This window comes from Callorhinus ursinus, unplaced genomic scaffold (assembly GCF_003265705.2).
Source record: "Callorhinus ursinus isolate GAN/ISIS: 27379988/994484 unplaced genomic scaffold, GSC_fseal_2.0 scaffold53, whole genome shotgun sequence".
Taxonomy (NCBI): Eukaryota; Metazoa; Chordata; class Mammalia; order Carnivora; family Otariidae; genus Callorhinus; species Callorhinus ursinus.
Genome location: NW_027397115.1, coordinates 853,447 through 875,464, shown reverse-complemented (window position 1 = coordinate 875,464; position 22,018 = coordinate 853,447). Strand labels below are relative to the sequence as shown.

General features: G+C 44.6%; 1 protein-coding gene across 7 annotated transcripts in view; it reads left to right on the top strand.

Moving 5' to 3' along the window:
- The window catches only part of ZNF831 (zinc finger protein 831), a 108,517-nt gene that overhangs the window by 48,552 nt on the left and 37,947 nt on the right, over positions 1-22,018 (top strand). For all 7 annotated transcript variants that reach the window (XR_003204677.2, XM_073883987.1, XM_025853267.2 and 4 more), the window contains one exon: positions 12,200-12,351. Coding sequence is in view for 6 of the 7 variants with exons in the window: in XM_073883987.1 (XP_073740088.1) it covers positions 12,200-12,351 (152 nt within the window). In the remaining variant the exon portion in view is untranslated. The remainder of the gene's footprint in view (positions 1-12,199; positions 12,352-22,018) is intronic.

Here is a 22,018-nt window from a genome sequence, read left to right as displayed (position 1 = left end):
ACGTATATTTACTTTGCAGATAACCAAACAGGAAAACTTTTGATGAAGGGTTTATCTACCATTGATCATCCATCATCCATCATCCATCCATCCATGTCTGTGTCTATGTCTAGATCTATCTATTTATCTGTCTATTTAACTATCTGTCTACCCACTGACCTACATACGTACCATCTACCTGATTAGTTTTCTGTTGCTGCTATAACAAATTACCAGTTTCACATAAATTTTGTTGTGAACAACACCAATTTAGTATTTTATAGTTCTGTAGATCAGAATTCAATATGTGTCTCCCCTGACAAAATCAAGGTGTCAGCAGGGCTGCATTCCTTCTGGAGGCTCCAGTGGAGAATCAGTTTCCTGCTCATTTGGGTGGTTGGCAGAATTTCGCTCCTGGCCAGTGGCTCCTCTTCCATATCACAAACCAGCTCCTCTTCCATATCACAAACCAGCAAAGGCGGGTTGGGTCCCTTTCACACTTCAGGTCTCTGCTCCTTCTTGTTCAGTCTCACTTTTCAGACCCAGTCTTCTGCCTCTTCTTTCATTTTTAAGGACTCGTGTGTTTAGATTGGGTTTACTTGGATAATCCAGGATACCTCATCATCTTGGGGACTATGCCCTTAATTACATTCATGAAATCCCTTTTGCTGGGGATGTCACATAGTCACAGCTCTGGGGATTAGGACACGGACATCTTTGAGGGTAGGGGCATTATTCCACTCCATCTATCTATCCGTCTGTTTGTCCACCCACATGTCTATGATGTATATGTGCATGATGCATCAATTTATGTATCTGTCTACGCATGTATGACATACATACGTATGTATGTATGTATGCGTGCATCTCTCTGTCATTTATCCACTCGTGTGTTCTCTTCTTGAGAAAGAGGCCTGTTTTCTTATTCACGTTCCCATTTCACTTCAGTTGTCTTCACATTCACCAGAAAATGAAATTCAGTAGCAGAGAATTCTCCATAGGCCTTAGCTCCCAGTGCATATGGTGAAACCCATGTAGCGGAGTATCTTTCCTCTTTTACTCTTGTTTTGAAAAACACTTAAAAATGCAGAACAGTTCAGAAAATATGTAACAGACTCTTGGGTAATGATCCAGAATTAGTAATTATTAACATTTTGTCATATTTGTTTCTGAGCTTTGGAAAAAATGAAATAAAATATTACTTTATATTTTATATATGAGGTATATGTTTATATTATATATTATATATATATACACATATACATATATGTTATGTAGTTTTACATATTTAGCACTGATTCAATCTGTGTTTTCATACTTTGCAAGTCAATGTACACACTAACAATATATATAATTATTTTGAGTCTTTAAAGCATGTGTGTAAATACCATACTGAATTAATCATTCTTCAGTTTGATTTTTATTTTATTTTATTTTATTTTTTAAGATTTTATTTATTTGACAGAGAGGCAGAGCGAGAGAGGGAATACAAGCAGTGGGAGAGGGAGAAGCAGGTCTCCCGCAGAGCAGGGAGCCCGATGCGGGGCTTGATCCCAGGACCCTAGGACCATGACCTGAGCTGAAGGCAGACGCTTCATGACTGGGCCACCCAGGCGCCCCCTCAGTTTGATTTTAAACTCGGTGTCGTGTTTTTGAAGGTCTGGCCGTGTTGGTCAAATTCACTGATTCTAAGTGCTGTGGAGTGCTCCTTCCTACGAGGATAGCACATTTTATTGTCCATTCCCCTGTTTATGGGCACTGAAATTGGCTCCAATTTTTTTTGTGTGCTAATTTGCAGTGAATGAATGCATATACATACATGCCTCCTTAGGCACAATGCAAGAGGTTTTCTCAGAACTATACCCAAAAGTGGAATTGCTGGGTTATAAGGTAATCACGTTTTCAACTTTACACATTATTTCTGAATTGCTCTTCAGAGCGGATGTGTCACTTTACATTTCCTTCAGCTGTGAGTGAAAATTTGCCCTGCTCCCATATTTCTGCTAAGGTTTGTTATTAGCACATTTGTATGCTGTGCCCATCCAGAATTTGTAGGTTTCGGTATATATTCTAGGTTTGTGTATGTGCTTTGCCGTTACACACACTGCAGATATTTTCCCAGGTCTGTTCTTTTGTCTTTTTAAGCCCATTTCTGTATATTTTACCCACGTAATTGCAAATGTCTTGTCTCTTCATTCTTTTTTGCATATCAGAGCTTACTTCTGGGATTATTTTCTTCTGTCCGAAGCATATTTTTTAAGAACTTCTCTAAAAGAAGAGAAGTCTCCATTCTCATTAGTCTGAAAATACATTGATTTCTTCCTTGTTGTTGAAAAATGTTTTTGCTGGGTATACAGCCTTAGGCTGAGAGTTACTTTCTCTCCACACTTCAAAGCCATTACTGCACTGTCATTTGGCTTCTATTTTGTGGCAGAAAAGTCAGCTATTAGTGTACTCATCTGTCTTTCAGAGGTCTCTTATCTCTGGCTACTTTTAAGATCTTCTTTTAATCTTTGGTGTTCCGTAGTTTTACTTTGATGTATACAGGTGTATGTTACCATTATTTATTCCATTAGGAATCCATTGGGCTTTTATGATTTGTGGATTGATGTCTACCTAGAAAATTCTCAGCCATCATTCTTCAAACATTGTCTCTAAAACCCATTCTTGGTCTTCTCTTTCTGGAACACTAAAGTAATGTATCTTAGGTCTTCTCTTTTATGTGTCTTAACCTCTGTTTTCAATAACGTTGTCTTTCTGTGCTAAAATCTAGATACTTTGTTCAGATCTATCTTTACTAATTTTCTAAACCCCCTGAGTTATTCTTTTTAAAGCTCTATTAAGGTATACTGAATTGTAATGTTATGCATATTTAAAGTATACAATTTAATAAGTTTGGGTGTATGTACACACCTGTGAAACCAATAGCAGCATCAAGGTAATGTATCAAAAATCCCTCAAATTTCCATGTGTCCTCCTCCGTCCTGCCATCCCCAGGCAGCCCCTGGTGTGCTTTCTGTAACTATACAGTAGTTCCCTTCTTCTAGAATTTTATAGAAATGGAATCACACAATATAGGCTCTTCTTTGTGGCTGGGAGGTCTGGCTTTTTTTCACTCAGCATGATTATTTTGAGGTTCATCCATGTTGCATGTATTAATAATTCATTCCTTTTTTTTTAAAGATTGATTTATTTATTTTAGAGAGTGTGAGAATGGGGGGAGGGGCAGAGAGAGAGGGAGAGAGAGAGAGAAGCAGACCTCCCATTGAGTGCAGAGCCCAACACCAGGCTCCATCTCACCACCCTGAGCTCATGACCTGAGCCAAAATCAAGAGTCAGATACTTAACTACCTGAGCCACCCAGGCACCCCAATAGTTCATTCCTTTTTATTGCTAAGTACTGGGCCATTGGGTGGATATGTCATAATTTGTTTATACATTTACTTGTTGGTAGACATTAATTTTGTTTCAGTTTGGGGCTGTTACAAATAAAAACTACTATAAATATCCAGACACAGGTCTTTGCATGGATATATACTTTATTTTCTAAAATTCTGAGTTGGTTATTTTTGTTGTTGTTCAAGTATAATTAACATGCAGTGTTATATTAGTTTCAGGGGTCCATACAGTGATTCAGCGATTCTCTACATTTCTCAGTGCTCATCAAGATAAGTGTGCTCTTCACCCGCTTCACCCTGTTTCACCCATCCCCCACCCGAAGTGAACAAACAGAAGAACAGAGACAAAGGAACAGACTCTGAAATGTTTGGATATATACTTTAAATTCTCTTGAGCAAATTAGAGTGCGATGTCTGGATTGTGTAGTAGATGCCAGACTGTTTCTGGGAGTGGCTGTATTAGTTCATACCCTTGCCAGCACTGTGTGAAAGTCCCAGCTTCTCCACAACCTTGCCAGCACTTAGCGTGGCCGTTCTTTTTACTTCAGGCATTCTAATAGGTGTGTAGGGGTGTCCCACAAGCTGGAATTTGCATTTCCCTCACAACTAATGATATGAAGCATCTCTTTTTGTGCTTATTTGCCTTTCATGTATCTTCTTTGGTGAAGTATCTGAATCTTTTGGCCATTGTAAAAATGGGTTGTTTTCTTATTATGGAGTTTTGAGAATTCCTTATGCATTCTGGTTTTAAGTCCTCTATCAGATACGGGATTTGTAAATATTTTCTTCCAGTCTGTGCCTTGTTTTCTAACGCTCTTAACAGGATCTTTTAAAGAGCATATATTTTTAATTTTGGTGAAGTCCAATTATCATTCTTTTCTTTGGATTGTGCTTTTGGTGTCATAACCACAAAATCTTTGCCTAACTCATGGCCACAAAGGTTTTTCTCCTAGGTTTTCTTCTGAAGTTTTATACTCTTAGGTTTAACATTACAGCCTATGATCCATTTTCACCTAATTTTTCTATATTGAGTGGTGTATAGATGAAAGTTCTTGTGTTTGCATGTGGACATCTAATTGTGTCAGTACGCTTTGTTCATCTATTTGTCTCTTTTGATGCAAGCACCACACCACCTTGATTACACAGCCTCACTTTAAGACTTGCCATAAAGCTAAAACGTCTAAGACGGAATGGTATTTGCAGCAAAGTAGACAAATAGGTCAATGGGACAGATAGTACAGAAATAGGGCCACTTGTATTTGGTCAATTGATTTTCACCAAAGGCTCAAAGGAAAGTATAATCTTTTCAACAGATGGTGCCGGACCTGGTAAATTCCTTCACCAGGAAGCTGAGCAATTACAGGGTTTACCTCATTTGTTTCTCTACTCTCAAGGGATCACTGCTTTCATTACTTGATGTCTCCTGTCCTGAAAACCATTGTTTTATATATTTACCTAGTTTTTTCTTTGGGAGAATAAATCCAGTTACTGTTAAACCGTCTTGGTCAGGAGAAAAAGCCCCTGGACTATGGCAGTGGCTTCTTAATTGCCCTCCCTTAACTACCCCATTACCGACTTATCGAGTGTTAAATTTGATTGTTAATGTATATTATGCTTTATTTCCAAAAAGTTCCACTTAAATATTTTTCAAATCTGCTTGATCATTTTTATAGTCTCGCTCTTTAGTCTTTTCTTTATTGAATTATGATTGACATACATAGAAGCTGTGCATATTTAATGTATGCATCTTGATGAGATTGAAGACAAGGATGTACCCATGAAACCATCCTCACATATGATGTCCCAATCTTATCTGTAATTTCTAGAAGCTTCTTTCCTTCTTTTTTTTATCAGAACGCCGAGAGAAGATTATCGTCTTAAATTTTTAACTATACGGTACAGCACTGTCAGCTGTGTGTGCTGTGGTGCCCAGGAGGTCTCTGGGGCTCATTCACTTCGCACAAGCAAAACTCTGTGCCCTTTAATCAACACCTCCTGATCCCCCTTCCTCTGGTCCCTGGCAACCAGCATTCTCCTTTCTGTTTTTATGAGTTTGACTGCGTTAGATTTCTGCTATCACTGGGGTCATGTAGTCTTTGTTTTGTATCTGGCTTATTCTACTTCCAAGTTCATCTGCATTGCAGCAAATGGCAAGATTTCCTTCTTTTTTAAGGCTGAGTAGTATTCTCTTGTGCATATACCATATCTTTATCCATTTATCCATTGATGGACGTTTGGGTTGATTCCACATCTTGGCTATTGTAAACAATGCTGCATTGAACATGGGTGTGCAGTTGTCTCTTTGAGATTCTAATTTCAGTTTGTTTGGGTATGTATCCAAGAGTGTGATTGTTGGATCATAGGATAGCTCTATTTTTAACTTTTTGAGGAACCTCTATACTGTTTTCCATAGTGGACATACAATATACATTCCCACCAACACAATACAAGGATTCCTTTCTCTTTTATTTTTATTTTTTGATAATAGCCATCCTAACAGGTTCACGTGAGGTGATCTTTCATTGTGGTTTTGATGTGCATTTCCCTGACGATCAGTGATGTTGAGCACCTTTTCATGTGTCTGTGGGCCATTTCTATGTCTTCTATGGAGAAAGGTTTTCTCAGGTCTTTTACCCATTTTTTTAAAGTTGGGGTTTTTGGGTTTTTTTTGTTTTGTTTTTTTGCTATTAAGTGACATGAATTCCTTAGATATTTTGGGTATTAACCTCTTATCAGATAAATGATTTGCAGGTATTTTCTCTCATTCTGTAGCTTGCCTTTTCATTTGGTTGATGGTTTCCTTCACCGTGCAGAAGCTTTTTAGTTTGATGTGGTCCCAGCTGTTTATTTTTGCTTTTGTTGCCTTTGGTGTCATATCTAAGGAATCACTGCCAAAGGCCAATATCGAGAAGCTTTTCCCCTGTGTTTTCTTTTAAGAGTTTTACAGTTTCAGATCTTATGTTTAAGTCTTTAAACCTTTTGGATTTGATTTTTGTGTGTGGTATAAAATAAGGGTCCAGTTTCACTGTTTTGCATGTGGATATCCAGTTTTCCCAATGTCATTTTCTCATTGTGTATTCTTGCCCCTCTTGTTGAAAATCAGTTTATTATAAATGAGTGGGTTTATTTCTGGCCTCTCTATTGCTCTCTATTCTGTCCCATTAGTTGATATGTCTATTTTTGTGCCAGTGCCATAATATTTTTATTACTACAGTTTTGTAATATATTTTAAAATCAGTAAGTGTGCTGCTGCCTGCTCTGTTGTTCTTGCTCAAGATGGCTTTGGTTATTTGGAATCTCTTGTGGTTCCATATGAATTTTAGGATTGTTTTTTAAAATTTCTGTAATCTTTACTCTTATTCTCAACCTTTTCTAAAAACACACTTAATATTTTACATCTGATAATGCCAACAAAGGAAGTCATGGCACATCTGATTCTGTTTTATGTATTATTAGCTTTCACTTGTAGTAACCTATTTCCTTGTTTGTTTTTGGATTTTTGATGGTGAGCTCAGATTTTTGGAACTTTGAGACTTGGGTTGGAGGTGGGTTTCTCCAGTAATGATTTGTTTTGCTTCTGCTAGGTGCCTGAGGGCATGCACTGGGCACTATTTTAAATAAAATTCTTAGTTTTAGGCTTTTTCGTGTCATCTGTATTGTAAATTCAGATTACAAACCCGTGAGAAGACTGTCTTATTATAAAATTAACAGAAGAGACTTTTGCCCCCTTCACTGAGTGATAAGATTGGAGTTTTTCAGTGTCCCGTGGGAAGGTGGTGGGGGTAGGGTATATTATTTCTAGTTCACCTATATATTGAGGGTCTTCTGAGGTCTCAGCTTTTGCAGGAGTAGAGGTTAGGTCTCCCACTTGACTTGCACCTGGGGTGGATTCTGGGTTTGAATCCTGCTCCCTGCACCCCACCAGACCATACAAATGGAAGCTCAAGCTCACTTGGTTTGACAGGTGCTCTCCCAATAGAAAGCCCTCTTACCTTTTCAGGTTTCAGTTTTCACTTGGTTTTTTATTTTTAATATATCTCACTTTCTAATCAGAACATCAATACATTTATGTAGAAGTGTTGAACATTTTTATATTTTAATTTGTATTTTTAGTTGTTTTCAGTGTAGGGGTGAGTACAGTGGGGTAGGCAACCAGAGTAACTAGTCAACTGTACTGGTGGGATGGGCTTCTTATCACCAAGAAGGTGTGTGTTTTGATGTAGTCAAGTGGAGCTGCCTTTCCCTTTATGGTTATTACTTTGTGGTCTTGTCTCAGAGGTCTTCCCTTACTCTCAGTCTCCCAGTGTCACAAACACAAAAACATATTCTCTTATGTTCTGTGTGTCTTAATGTAAGGAAGGATTTATTTTTACTTTTGTCCATATGGGAAACTATGGACCATGGATCAGATTTGACTTTTGATCTGTTTTTATATGCCCTTGTGAACTAGATAGGGTTTTTACATTTTTAAAAGGTTTTATATATATATATATAAAATGATATGTGGTAGAGATGGTATGGGACCTGTAAAATCTAAAAAACTTATTATCTGGACCTTTTTACAAAAAGCTTACAGACCCCTGGATTAATTTACCTTTTTTTCTCAGTTGTTTGCTATATTTTAACTTCCCAGTTATACCTGTAGTTTAGTTCTGGGCCCTCCATCTCATTTCATTTGTCTCTCCATTTGTTGCCAACTCCAAATACCACACTGTAATGAAAATGGCTGTTTTCATTAATGAAAGTACATGAGCTAAAGGAGAGGGATTAGAAAAGGCAGGATCCATTTTCAGAGTGGAAATGGAAAAATGTAGAAAATTCATACTTGGATGCCTAATTGCCCTGACATTAACTAGAGGCGTAGAGATTCAGAGTGCCCATGGACTATGCCTCTGTGTGCCCAGAGCAAGCGCTGGACCATGGAATTGGATTTTATTGATTAATTTGTAACTGTGTACAGTGCTGTATGAAGCATGAAACGCTTGTTCTAGGAAGCTTCTGACAAATGGAACAATGAGTTGTGAAGTCCCAAGTGGATCAGAATGAGCAAGGAAGAGATTGGGGGTCACATGGGAGAAGCCTGCATGGTAAACCCTAAAATCTGTGTTAATCATTGAAAGTGGGGGAAAGAGAGTAAACTGGGTCCTGGGAATAAAATCTTTCCCTCTAAAGTGGATGTTTGTCTGAGGTATGTGTCTGCTCACTTCAGTCATGACACAGTTTACCTGTTCAGTGAGGTAGCATTCTCGGGGATGATGGCACAACCTCTGAGGTGAGGTGGAGACACACATAAGAGATATGGTGGCTGCCACCACACCTGGCTGAGACATTTGTCACATTCACCAAGGCACTAGAGGCTTTGACCACAGTCCTACATCCTGCTTAGTGGGATACTGAAGGTCTGCATGCCTCTACTCTGCTTCCTTTTGCTTTCTTATTCCCTGTAGGATCAAATGGGAGGAACAGTATAACAGCACATGTCTCCCCGCACCCCGCAGAATATGTGAAGGGGCCTGACCCTCTCCTTGGATCCACCTTCCTTCCCTCAGACTTGGCTGATAAAAGGAGTGAATGTGTGTGGGGTGGGGAGGGTGCAGCTGGAGTAGGCAGGGTGGCCAGTGACTTCCTGCCGGCCTCAAGATACATGACAAAAACTTCACCCTGCCTCCTTTCAAGAGCTTCTCACTGAACTCTCGTTAAAACCAGTGTCTCCTGAGTTCTTGACCTTGGCCAGCCAGTCACCACTGGAGCTGATGTGAGGTAAGAAGGCTTTTTTCTGAGCAGTTTTCCATGAGGCCTATCAACAAAAACATTGTGCTGATCTTACGTAAGTGTCGATAACACAGGCTCTTAAAGAAAGACCTCTGGAGAGATACAGAGAGCGCAGGGGGTACACCGAGTGTAGGAGTTATATTTAAAATCTGGACTTTAAATGGCAGTTATTAAAAACCCTGTGAACCGCTCTACTGGTCAGCTCACAGTGAATTAGACATAAATATGGAAACCTAGATCGATTGTAACGATAACCTCCAGTAAAATTACAGTGAGAAAAAGAATGGCTCTGTGGGACAATGTCACGCACAAGAGCGACACTACGTATTTATAAGGATCCTTGTATTTAAGGATGTTTGTCAGACATATTTGAGTGAGTGTCTCTGGGGAAGATAGGCCAGTGGGACTCAGAGGAGAAGGGAAACACTTGAATCGTGTGTCTGGGGTCGGGCTCCCCAGAAGCAGACCCTGAGATGGGCATTCTTGGACAGGTGACTTACAGAGGGAGGGCTCTCAGGAGTGAGGGAAGCAGACCAGGGCACAGAAAGGACTAAGCACAGTTTGGCATTGTGTATCCAGTCCTGCCTGATCCCGTGGGAAGGTCTGGAGTGTGAGATGCACCAGAGATTGTCCTGCTCAGAGAGAAGGGGGCTGAGCTGTCACCCCTTGCAACTGTCAGTCAGTGGCTAAGGGCCCTTCCTGGGGTATGTGCAAGTTCCCCCAGGCCTCTTCAGACAGGATGGCTCCCATCAGCTAAGGGCAGTCCTCTTGAGAAGGGGATAAATATGAGTCATGAGCATCCAACACCCCAGCACCTGGAACACAACATGCAGCCTGGTGAAGGCGGTTGAGATGGGTCTTCGTGGCATCTGCTAAACTGCAGGAGGCCTTGTTTGGCTGGTGATGGTGACAGACTTGCCTCCCCTTCCACACCCTGTGTGTTCGTGCCCAGAGGAGGATCTTCCAGGAGGGGCTGCGTGCAGAATGTTCTCAGAGAACCCGGGAGAGGCAGCAACAGACCCTGCCCATGACTCAACAAAATACTGCTTTGAAGGCAAGACCAGGATACACTTGGGCTCCCCCAAGGGTAAAAGGGCCCAGATTCCACCTTCCTAAGACCTGAATTAGGGGCTGGGACTCTCTGTCTCCTAGCGGTTTTCATTGAGTAGAGTCCCTCACTAGGCCATTTTCCAAAAGCAAAACTTCCCAGCAGTTCAAACTGTGCCGTTCTTAACACTGCGAGCTTGTGGCAGTCACCCACTGACTTGGGGGTAAAGGTGACCCAGCAGCACATAGAGAAGAATTCTCCCCATACCACCCCCCCACTTCCTCCCTTTGTCTCTACACTTTGAAATCACTCTCTGCCCAGGCTCAGCAGGAGACCTGACTGGTTCAGGGGCTTGTGATTAGCTCCCTACCCTGGCTCAGAAAGCTCTTTCAGGAACCTGTGGACTTGACAAGCAGGAACGACTGCTTCAAAGAATAAAGCAGGCACCCCTGGGGAATGACAGTGCTTGCCCCAGGCTGGGGAGGCAGCAGGGCCATGTGAGTGGGGCCTCTCCCAAACACGGACTCCAGAAGAGATGAACACAAAGTCACTTTCTCATTGTTTTGATGCCATAAAAATCAACGCATAAGAGAATACAGCATTCTGCAGGTCTTATTTAAAATTCTGTGAGCAACCCTGGTGATTAGGGGACTGCAGCTGGAGGCTGGCGGAGGCTCAGACAAATGAGAAAGGAAAATGGCCAAGCAGGTCGCCTCACCTTCCCCCCAGGCTGAAGAGCGTCTGGGAGTAGAATTCTTGTAAACTGAGGTTTGTAAAAGAAAGGGCGTCCTTGTGGCTTGACTGGGCAGAGAGAAACAGTGCGAAGGTCTCTTCAAAGAGCTGACCACTGGTGGTGGCCTGTCGCAGAATGGTACAGAGCACTGGCCCAAGGGTCTAGCTCCACTTGGCTGCACGGTCTTGCATGTCTTAGGGCTCATAGCAGCTGCTCTGCGTCTTGGTTCTTTGGCCTGCAGCATGGTGGTACTAGAGCAGCTGGTCTGTCCTTGGTTGCACATTTGGTTGCATATCCTAATAAATGCGTAATTGTTTACTCAGAAATTATACACACGTTCTACTCTGCTAATGTGTTATGTATATTATGAAGGGCATACAGCAATAGATACAAGAAAGTCTAGAAGAAAGTAAATATAAATAGAAGCTCCAGTATTTTCTTTCTCAGCTTTGCCGTGCCTTCCCACTGGGATGTGAATACTGTTTCGGAGGTTAGACCAGATGATCTGGAAGGTCTTCTCTAGATGGAGAAGACCCTCCCCCTTTTTTTAAAAAAGATTTTATTTATTTATTTATTTGAGAGAGAGTGAGAGAAGGAGAGAGCACGAGAAGGGGGAGGGTCAGAGGGGAGCCCGACGCGGGACTCGATCCCAGGACTCCAGGATCATGACCTGAGCCAAAGACAGTCGCTTAACCAACTGAGCCAGCCAGGCACCCGGAGAAGCCCTTTTTTTCAAAGTAGATCCCCTAAGCCTGCAGTGTCCAGTACAGTAGCCATTGGCCACATGTGGCCATTTAAATTCATTAAAATGAAATAAAGTAAAACTCAGTTCCTCAGAAACCCTAACTACGTTTCAAATGCTCAATAGCTGCACGTGGTCAGTGTAGATTATAGAACGTTCCTGTCATTGCCGGAAATTGTACCGGGCAGCATGTTTCTAAGTGGCCAGGAGTGTATGATTCAGGATTTCGTTACAGCCACTAGCCTTTAGTGAATATGCACTATGTGCGAAGTACCACGGAGAGCCCTTCCTGTGCACCATCGCATGTCGTCCCTCCAACAACAGCCTTGCGGGTTAGGTCCCACTATTGTCTCCATGTCCTACAGGGGAAAAGGAGATAGGAAGGATGAGAAGTTTCTAGGCTGACCCCACAGGGACTCGGGGGTTTATTGTCTGAGTGTTGCCTTTGTAAATGTGTGTGTGTGTATGGGCTTCTGGGCACATATTCTCTGGGCAGGTGACTGCCTACGTGCTTCTCTGCCCCACAGGTACAAAGGGAGTTTCTTACAGAGCCGTGTCCAGCCGAAAGGGGGTGGACCGCGCAGGCCTCCCAGAGTGCTGAGAAAAGACCGCCACCTACCCCCACTCGAGGGGCTGGGCCCACGCGGGACCTGCAGGCAGCCTTCTTCAGAAATGGCAGGTAATGTTCTTCTTGGAACCAAATCCAAACTGGGCACACCAAGTCACCGGGCCCCTCATAGAGGCTGGGGATGCAGGATGGGCGGGAGCCAGCCATCCTTGCCCTTGGGAGCCTGAAAGTATGGTGACAAAGGTGGGACATCTATGGGACAGTGTGACCCCAAACTGGTGGGGAGAATACTGGGTGAGAATCTGGAGAAGTCAGGACACATCCTTCAGTCCTGGCCACATGTGCCGGGCCGTGTGCTGGGCCCTGTGCCAGGTACAGATTTCCTCCAGGACCTCGGGAACATGAGTCAGAACTCTTGGTGCCTCCACTCTTCCCCATCTTTAAAAAGGAAGTTCACTTGATTCTTTCCACAGGGCCATTGCGAGGCTGCAGTGGGTCAGTGGGGGGCTCGAGAGTCAGTGTTGGAATAGAAAGATGAGCAGTTAGTGCGCGTGGGAGCTGCAGGGAACATTGCTTACATGGAAGGCGTCAGAAGTGCATGCTTTGTCATGCTCAGAAATAAATCAAGGATGAACTAATGCAGAGCGCTTCCTGGAAAAAGGACTATTTTCAGCTGTAATCACTGGGCAACCAGGGCAAATCGCTGTACTTCTCCGGACCTCCGTTTCTCCTCCTCCCCAGCAGCAGTGGGCCCAGCCTTAGCCTCTTTTGCAAGGTGTTGACTGGGAAAAATGAAGAGCATCTGTGGAGAGGCTACAGGGTCCCATCTGGCCAGCGGCGACTGAATTACCATCCTTTTGTGGCTGATTATTGTCTGTTTGGCTCAAGGGCTGACCCTGGGCTGTGTCTGATGGCTGAGCTTTGGGTCCCTGGGGATAGTCGGCTAGGGCACCTCGCCCTCCACCTTTGTGTAGCTCCAGTGCCCCCTGCAGGCAGATGGCTCTTCCGTGGCGCCCCCCCCCCCTCCTGTAGGCAAGGACAGGGATTTGTCTTTTGTTTCTCAGTGAGAATTTAAATCAAGGTAAGTATTTGCTCTGTGGGTTGGCCAGGAAAAGCATTGTTTTTGCTAGGACCCTGGAGGTTTAAGATGGTGTCGGGGAGGCTGGGATGAGATGGAGGGTGGTAGCCCGAAGGCCCCAGGGAGCCCAGCTGATCCTCTCTTCACTTCTGTGGCCCATATCCTCAACTCCATGACTTTCCTTCTTCTCAAATAGATACAGCCAAAGGAACTGCCCAAGGGGTTGCATGGGTGATACCCACCCCCTGGCAGAACCAACTGGAAAGCTTCCAGTTGTCCCACATGGCAGAACCTTCCCACCATCTCTCTCCCCAGTGCCTTAAAGAGGGCCAAATCAGGCTGCTGGAAGCTCACGGCAGTTGCCATGTTTATATTCCTAAGCATTGTGCTTAGGAAGAGGAGAGAAATAATCCTGCTGTGGTACAGGGTGAAGTCTGGACTGGTGGACTCTCTCTTCACCCTTTGCTCAATCACAGCAGGTCAGGTAGCTGCCCCCTCGGGATCTGTGTCCACACAGCGAGGCTGTGGATAAAGGTTTTACTTAACCAGTGGCTCAGTGTGCGTGTGCAGGCGCCAGGAGACTCTACTGCAGATGATAGATGTTGATTGTTACTATCTGCGGAGCACGATAAGCATACCTGCATAAAAACAGGCAGGTGCTGAGTGCCAAGTGAGTGTGGGGCATGTGGTAATAAGTGTTTCTGTTGTTGGCAGAGGACAAGGTCAGTGTTGGGGGAGGGACCCCTAGGGGGAGTTTTCTTGAGAGACATAGGGCTTTGTCTGGAAATGCAGAGGTAGGGAGAATAGAACTGAGGCTTGCTGGATTGGGGAGTGGTGAGTAGGGGCTCAGGGGCAAGAATGCAGACTCTGGAGCGGGCAGCTGGAGCCCAGATGGGCCAGTGTGCACTGGGACCAGTGGGTGACAGGGGATAGCCACTGAAGCCGGGGCCCCACTTGGCCACCACCTGTACTAGTTTCCTGTGGCTGTGGAAGAAATTGCCACAAACTTGGTGGTTTAAAACAACAAAAATTAATTTTCTCACGGTGACGGAGGCCACTTGTCTCACACTCTCTCCAAAGGCTTTAGGGAAGGGGCCTTCCTGCCACTTCCAACTTTGGGTGGCTCCAGCTGTCCCCTGGCTGGTGGCTGCATCTCTCCAGCTTCTGCCTCCTGCACATGGACTTCTCTGTGTATTTCTGTGAATCAGATCTCCCCCTCTTTTTCCCTTATAAGTATACTTGTCATTGGATTTAGGGCTGATCCTAAAGCCAGGCTGATCTCACTTTCAGTCTTAATTTAATGACATCTGCAAAGACTCTTTGTCCAAGTAAGGCTACAGTCACAGGTTGTGCAGACTAGGACTTGGACATAGTGTTTTGGGGGTCACAGTTCAATCACTGTACCACTTTTACAATTTTTCCCATCTCTGTGAACCAACAGAAGTGACCTAAAAACGTATTTCTAAATGAGAAAAGCAGTGGCACACATGGACATTCAGTGTTCGATGAGGCACATTGTCTGTGCTCTTATTGTGTGCACACAGTTTGGGTAGGAAAGTTCTATTTGAAACCAAACCAGTACATAATCATTAAGAGTCACCTGGCCCACCACCAGCAGGACACGTTCCACACTTGCGGCAAGAGTTTATGAGGCGCTTCAACGCCAGGATGGGTGTGTTGGGCTAGGGGACCCATTAGCTTCTCTTTAGGGAGAAGCCCAGGGGCGGGTGGGGTAGGGCCCAGTTGGGCCCTTGAAGGTATGGCTGTGTGGGATTGTTCCCCCCGGGCCTGTGGTCCAGTTCCCATCTGGTTTGTCCAGCCTTGCCCTCTGACTATGGGGCTGTCAGCCCAAAGCAGGGAGCCCCGGCTCTTCTCTCCATTCACTTTCCACTGTGCGACCCGCCAGTGGAAGTGGGTGCCTCTTCCTAATGTGCACAGGTGACCCGGGGGAGCAGAGACCAGGCGGGAAGCCTCTGACCTGTCACTGTCCTCTGCACCCCCTTCTTCCCTTTGAAAGCGTCTCTTGGCCTCAGGGGGGTGGTCCTGCTCCCGCCCACGTGGACTTATGGAGGGCATCTGGAGACCCCCTCCATGTTGGGAGAAATCCCACTTCTATCTACTTCTTATCTCAGCAGCAGCTTTTCATACCAAAGCCTCAGAGCAAACTGGGGCACAGTGAGTGGTGAATAAAAACAGACCCAAACAAACAAAGAAAATCAGGAACACAATCTGAATGTGGAGCTAAGAAAGGAGAGGCTATCCATGGTTCAAATGCCCCCTGGGATGTGGCCCCACACAGGGGTATTATAATGCCCCAGCAACAGCCCAAGTGGTGACAAATGTCTCTGCTTTCATGTTTATTATTTGAGAAGCGGATTGAGCCAGAGCCTTGGGTCACTGGTGCCCATTTTCAAAAGGCTCCCTCCCCCGCAATTAGGAAGAACATGGAGGATGTCCATTAAGAGCAGGTGTGAGCCTGTGGGATGTGGGCTAAGCATTGGCCCAGGAAGTATTAATCACCCCTTGTCCCTTATTGAAGTGTCAGAGTGGGAATAGGACTGGCTGGTTGGGTAAACCAGCCAGCCCAGGGTGGATAGGTCATGATGGACACCAAGTCGGAGGGTGGTAGAGTGCATTACAATAAATTCCTCCTGGAAATCAAAAGGGCTCGGGGATTTATTGCCACTGCTTGCCCATACAAATATTTCACAGTGGAGTGACAGGCACTCTGAGTGTTGGGTGATTGAAGACAAAGTGCCGTTACTTCAAAAGAACCTAACAATGGGCCTCGGTCACCCACCATCTCCAAACAACTTTCTTATATCCTTTGACCTGGCAGGTCCTACGTGGAGAGATCAGGGCTGGCTTCTGAGTGAGGGAGCTGACCTCACCATGGTGTGGTGCTCGCGCCTGTGCGTGAGTGCGCCTGTGAATGCGTGCAGCTGTGTATGTTTTTTTTGTGAGGGGTGTTTGTGGGGGGAGGGCCTGTTCTCCACAGCAGGACAATGAGAGAATCACCTCTTTTGGGTGACTTGAGGGGCTGTAACTTTGGGGGAACTTGATGAAATGCAACAAAGAAATGGAGAATGGTCTTTGGGGGGAACTTCCCAATTAAGATAGGGAAGTCCTTTGTCCCTGATCCTTATAAGTCAACTAGAATCAGTAACACCTCTTCAAGTACGTAGGCATGAGTGCCTGTGTCTGGGGGTCGGAAGAAGGGATCATAACTGACTCTTTGTCCTCTTCAGTTTTGGTGAATCTTCCCGTCAACAGTTTATAAAGATGAGAGGAAGAGGATGTTTCTGAAACATATTTTTTAAAAGGCTGCTTAATTTCCCTCTTCTTTAAACTATTCTGATAGCTTGGTACTAATCACTGCAGTTAACAGATGGCTTGGCAGTGAAGTCATCTGCAAGCAGAAGGCCAGAGGAGTTAGAAAGGATAGAGACCTAATTTATCAGATTTTAGAGTGATTGGAGTCTTTGAGACTCTCCTGAGAACTGATTCTGTTTTTAAACCTGAGTCCAGTGGTCCATCCCATCCAAGTTTCCAGCAAGGGGGCCAGAGAAGCTGGAAGTTTTTTTAAAATATCAAGTAGCAATGAATTCCCCATAGCAACGGTGACTGTCTGTCGGCAGGGGTGTTGCCATTCCGGAGAACTTCCTTCCTCATTCATGCACTTCAGCATCGTGGGGGAAGTATGGTGTTTAGGTGACTTTAATCTCAGAAGCTCAAGGTTCTTCATTGAAGGGATTCATAAAAAGATGCTTTTTAAGATACCAGTCATTGAATATCCCAAGGAGAGCACACATCTCCTTGAGGGAAGACCTTGTAATCCAAACTTTCTTTATGGGACACCCCATCGCCATTGCCCGGGGAGGCGATGATTGTCACAGGATGAGAACATTCTCCAATAAACTGACTGCTTATAAATTTAGACCCCTTTTAAACACCACTTTATCTGTCTCTCTCTCTCCTTAACTTTAGCTTTCATTCCTGCCCTTCAGATTAATTTTCACAATATAATGTAAATTGATTGCCAAGTGAAACCACAAATCACGCTCAGGCCATAGAGTTTCATGAAGTTGATGGAAGTGACCACTGTGTGTTGATTGAAACTCATTGACAGAATCTGACTAGGTGACAAATGGCGGGGAGAAATCCAAGGGGGCTAATTCCAAGAGAGTGAGGTGCTTATTGGAGAGTTAGGAGAAGCCCCTTGGGAAAATAGAGGAGGCCCTATAATATTGGGGAAGGGGAGTCCCTTTTGATCTTCCTGTGAGAGTAAATGTAAACTGAAGAATAGCCACAGAATAGCTCTACAATTTTGTGTAAAAATGTACTCTCCCTCCATCAGCACTGGATTAACCTTTGTTGATTTCAACAATTAGCTCACAGTTTGCCGTGAAGGCTTATTTTTATTTTATCTTTGTTGGTTTATCAGCTTACTTTCACAGCTTTCGGTTTCAAGATAAATTCTCAGAGTCCTTAATTCCCCACTATTTACTGTGCAATTTTGGTCCCCATGGTGAATGGATTCATTTTAGGTGGCCTTTCCCCAGTGGCAGTGATCTCAGTTAATAAGGGCCCTATTTACCAAGCTGATGGGTCATCTCTGTCTTTGTACCCATGCCTAGCACGGTGTCACGTTCTTAGTAAACATTTATTGAATGAACAACTGAAGAAACAGAAGAAGTCACCTTGAAGCTCAGCCCAGTTGAAAGGATGATCAAAATCAACCCCCAAGGCTTCTTTGAGGATGAAGGAAGGGGCAGGCAACCGATAGATTTCATTTCTGATTGTATTTTGGAAAGACATCAACAACAGAAGAGTCCAGTGGGTGTCTAGTTTGGCTGGCAGTGAGCTAAGCAGCATAAAAGAAACCTTATCTTTATTTTTCTTCATAAAAGAAACTTTTTCATCAAAAAGAAACTTCCGTCTTCCCCTACCTTTGCTGGACTCAGTTTTGTGGCACCACCGTCTTCAACCTTAAGGATCATCTGTCTGTCTAATGCCACCTCAGGTGTACAGATGGAAGCTCCGGAGAGGTACAGACAGTGACTTTGAACCCGAGGAAGCTCACTTTGATGTTTTTTTAACCTGGGATCCTCTCTTACACAGTGCTGGGACCAAATCTTGAGTGGAAGATTTGCCAAAGTCAGCACTTTAGTTAAAACAACCTGTGGGCAACATTATCTTTGAAAATTCTATAACTCAATTACAAGAGTGTGCTTGGTATCTATAGTTCTGAGCAGAAATTCTCATGCACAAGAGGTTTAAGGACCACTGAGGTGAAGGAAAGAAAAGAGGCAGTCTGTCTGTCCCGGCTGTTCTAAGATCAACAACAAACCCTCCCTCTAAGGAGGGGAATGAGGAACTCTCTAGTGTCCTTGCTTTGCCATGCAGCGTACACCATTTGGTTTTAGCATTAAGCCTCTAAAACTGTTAGGACATCTTGCTGGAGTGAGATATTGGAGTTGTGTCCTCTGGGTGGTGCGGGGAGCAGCGTCTCAGAATTCAGAGTGTAGGTGAAATGTGTGGTGGGAGCCTGCTGCTGTGGTGGGTGGGGGATTGTTTCTCATATGGTGCTGGCTTAGGACTTGGGGGCAGTTCTCTATTTGGCAATTACTCCATGCCGACTTGAACCAGCTGGTGTAGGTCAGCCAAAGGCCATCTCTTCTGGTGTAAGGGGAAGTTCGCCACCAGCCCTTTTCAGGACAATGGTTTCTTTACTTCCCAAGTTGGGGTCTTGAGAGAAGTTTCGCAGGTGGGTGTGCGCGCATGTGCATGCACGTGTGTGCAGGCACGTGTGCACGTGCTTGTACTCGGAGGTTATTTTTCCATTAGAAAAAGCAATTGAAAAATCCACACATCCATATAAAGTGGATGACACCACCTGAGCGAAAGCAGCTACTGATTCTCTTTTGTTGTGGTTACCCAGTTCCTGATGCCTTTCTCCTGATGAGGTCATTGCTCTGAAATGAATACTTTTCTTTTCAGAATGGGGGGCACAGTGGAGATGAACACAACATCATTGAATTCTGTTTGCATTTCAAGTGGGACTTTCTAGTCTCTGGGAGCTTAAAACCCATGAGCATGCAGCCCTATTACTGGTTTCCTAATATCACAGTTACTGACCCTGGGCTGCAAAAAAGAATCTCATAATTAGGTTTGCCCTGTTTTCGTGTTTATATGCACATCCCTTTCTCTCCAGCTGATGACATATCAGTTTTTATTTTTTTATTATTGAAATCCTTTGTGTTAAAAGGACCTGCTCCATTAACTGAAACCTCTTCTATTTACTCTGATGCTGGGATACATTAAAACATTCCGTGGTATAAAGAGCGCTCTTATATATTTCTTAGAAATGCATTTTGCAGAACTAAATGGGGAACATTGATGTGGTTGAGGTTAATTATTCGGGTTTTGCTGGGCACATTGGCAGTCGTGCCACTTCTGTCGGTACACAGACTAAAATTGGGACACTGAAGAGGGGCCAAGCATGGCCCTGTGCCCGGATGACACATCCGAAGTCATATTGATTGAGGGGGATGTTTTATTGAGCCATAAGAACTATACCGTGTTTATGGTTTTGCAATCTCCTGCAGCTGGCATGGCTTCAAACTGTAAACACGGTGGAGTTCGGGGCTATGTTTCACAGTGAGATTTTAGAAACTCTCCCAGCAAGCTAGTGATAAAGGGACTCTTCATGTCCTTTGCAACTGGAGAAACGAAGACCCAGAGAGGCGTCAGCAACTTGCCCGGGGCCGCCCGCGTGATAAAGCTGGTGGTCAGCAGTGTTCCCTACATTCACATAATTCATGTGCCACCTCTAGAAATACTGCGTCTGCATGTCACCTCTGTGAATGTTTGCTCATGTTATCCTTTAAACTCACTCACCAAAAACACAAATACATTTATTTTAAGGAGAAGCTGTTTCTCCCCACTGAAAATGGAAAGCCAACATCATGTGCCATTAAGAGAGTGCTACAGGATAAAAACACTCTAATGTTCTATGGTAAATAAATTCTAGCTCCAGTCTGCTGTGGGCAGAAGGCCAGGAGCCCTAGGAAGGCCCCCTCTGCTGGAAAGAGAGTGTGAAGTCTTGAGGGGCATTAGAGTTCCATTAGCACCCAGTTGAGACTTTTCTTCTTTCCTTGATTAGAGGGATTCCAAGGGCACTGCTCTCTCACTGTGTGATGCAGTTTTATTTAATTCTAAGCTGTGAATCCCCTCTCCCTGGGACTTTGCTGGCTGCCACACCCTTTTCTTGACAAAAGGAAGGACCTCCCTTGGCTTGTGTCGCCCTAATCTAGTGTTTTCTTAACTTTTATAAGGCCTTGACCTGTATAGATTTAAACTCTGTGTTCACCAGAGTTGACTGCAGAGGCTATGGGATGACCTTCTGCACAGACCCTCCTTGAAGCCCCTACCTTCTCTGCCTCCTTGGGGGTGGGAGGCAGGGGCTGCCTGGGGCCTCCCAGGCAGCTTCCAACTCTGCATTTCTGAGATTCCCAGACAGTCTCCCAGAAGCTGCCGTGGTGCTGTCTGCTGAGGAAGGGGGTGGTGGGAAAGGCCTGGGAGCGCAGGTACTATGAGAGGACGTGGGAGGGTCTGGGTGCCCTTTGGGGCTTTGCAGGCATTTGGGTGGGGGTTGATCTTCTGAGGAAGATGGGGACCTGCTGAAGGATTTGGGTGCAGGGAGGAGGAGGGCAGCGGGGAGACCATTCACTGGAGGCGTTAAAAAGATCACTAAAGGTGCAGAGTGGAGCAAGGATTGTGGCAGATGGGGTGGACCCCAGGAGACTGATTGGAAGGCCCTGGAGACAGGCTGGGCACATTTGTGCTTAAAAAGATCTTGGAAAAATTGATGCTCCACCTAGAGGTATAAAATAGTGAATTATTAATTTTTAATTATGTGTGTAAGCATGAATGATACTTCCTTTAATGCATCAAAGTACAGTAGATAAGGCTAATGTTTGCTTTGACCACCTCCCCCCCCATTCCCAGTACCCCCTCGGATAAAACTGCTGTTTGGAGTGCATCTGCCAGATGGTTATCTGTGCATGTGCGTGCTTGTGTGCTTAACGCAACTGCCACACGTACGTCTCATTGTGCAACTTGCTGCTTGTTTTACTCAATCACATTTCATAGTTTTCCACACCGTTAATAAATACACAGAGACCTATGTCAACCTTGCAGATAGGGACAGAGCCTCTCCGGGTGGGAGTGCTCTGAGTTATGGAGCCATGCTAATCGGGGGGGCTGGCATTGCTAGCCTTTCCCTGCTGCATCCCGCTTCTGGGACCTGCTGTTCAAGCTCCTTGGCCTGAGCAAGGGGTTTCTCTAGGTTTCTGGGTGCTCTGTTGCACATTTCTGATCGATCTCTCCAGATTGCTTCCCCATTTACATTCCCAGCTGTAGCATTTTAGAGTATTTTCTTTTCCTTGATCTTCTCCAACTTCAAAAAAAAAGTCCCTCTGATGGGTAAAAGATGCTACCTCTAGTGCCCGTGGACAGCGTGGCCTTCCCACCCTACCCAGCAACTCACTGGGGGGCCACTGCCCAGAGGGACCATGTGGAAGGCTGGCCTTATCCAGCGGGGGGAAAACATGGAGGGATGACAAGACTGTTTTTGTTTTTGTTTTGTTTTCAGGCACAGAGAAGTGAGTTTCTCTTGACCAAACTTTAAGTCTACTG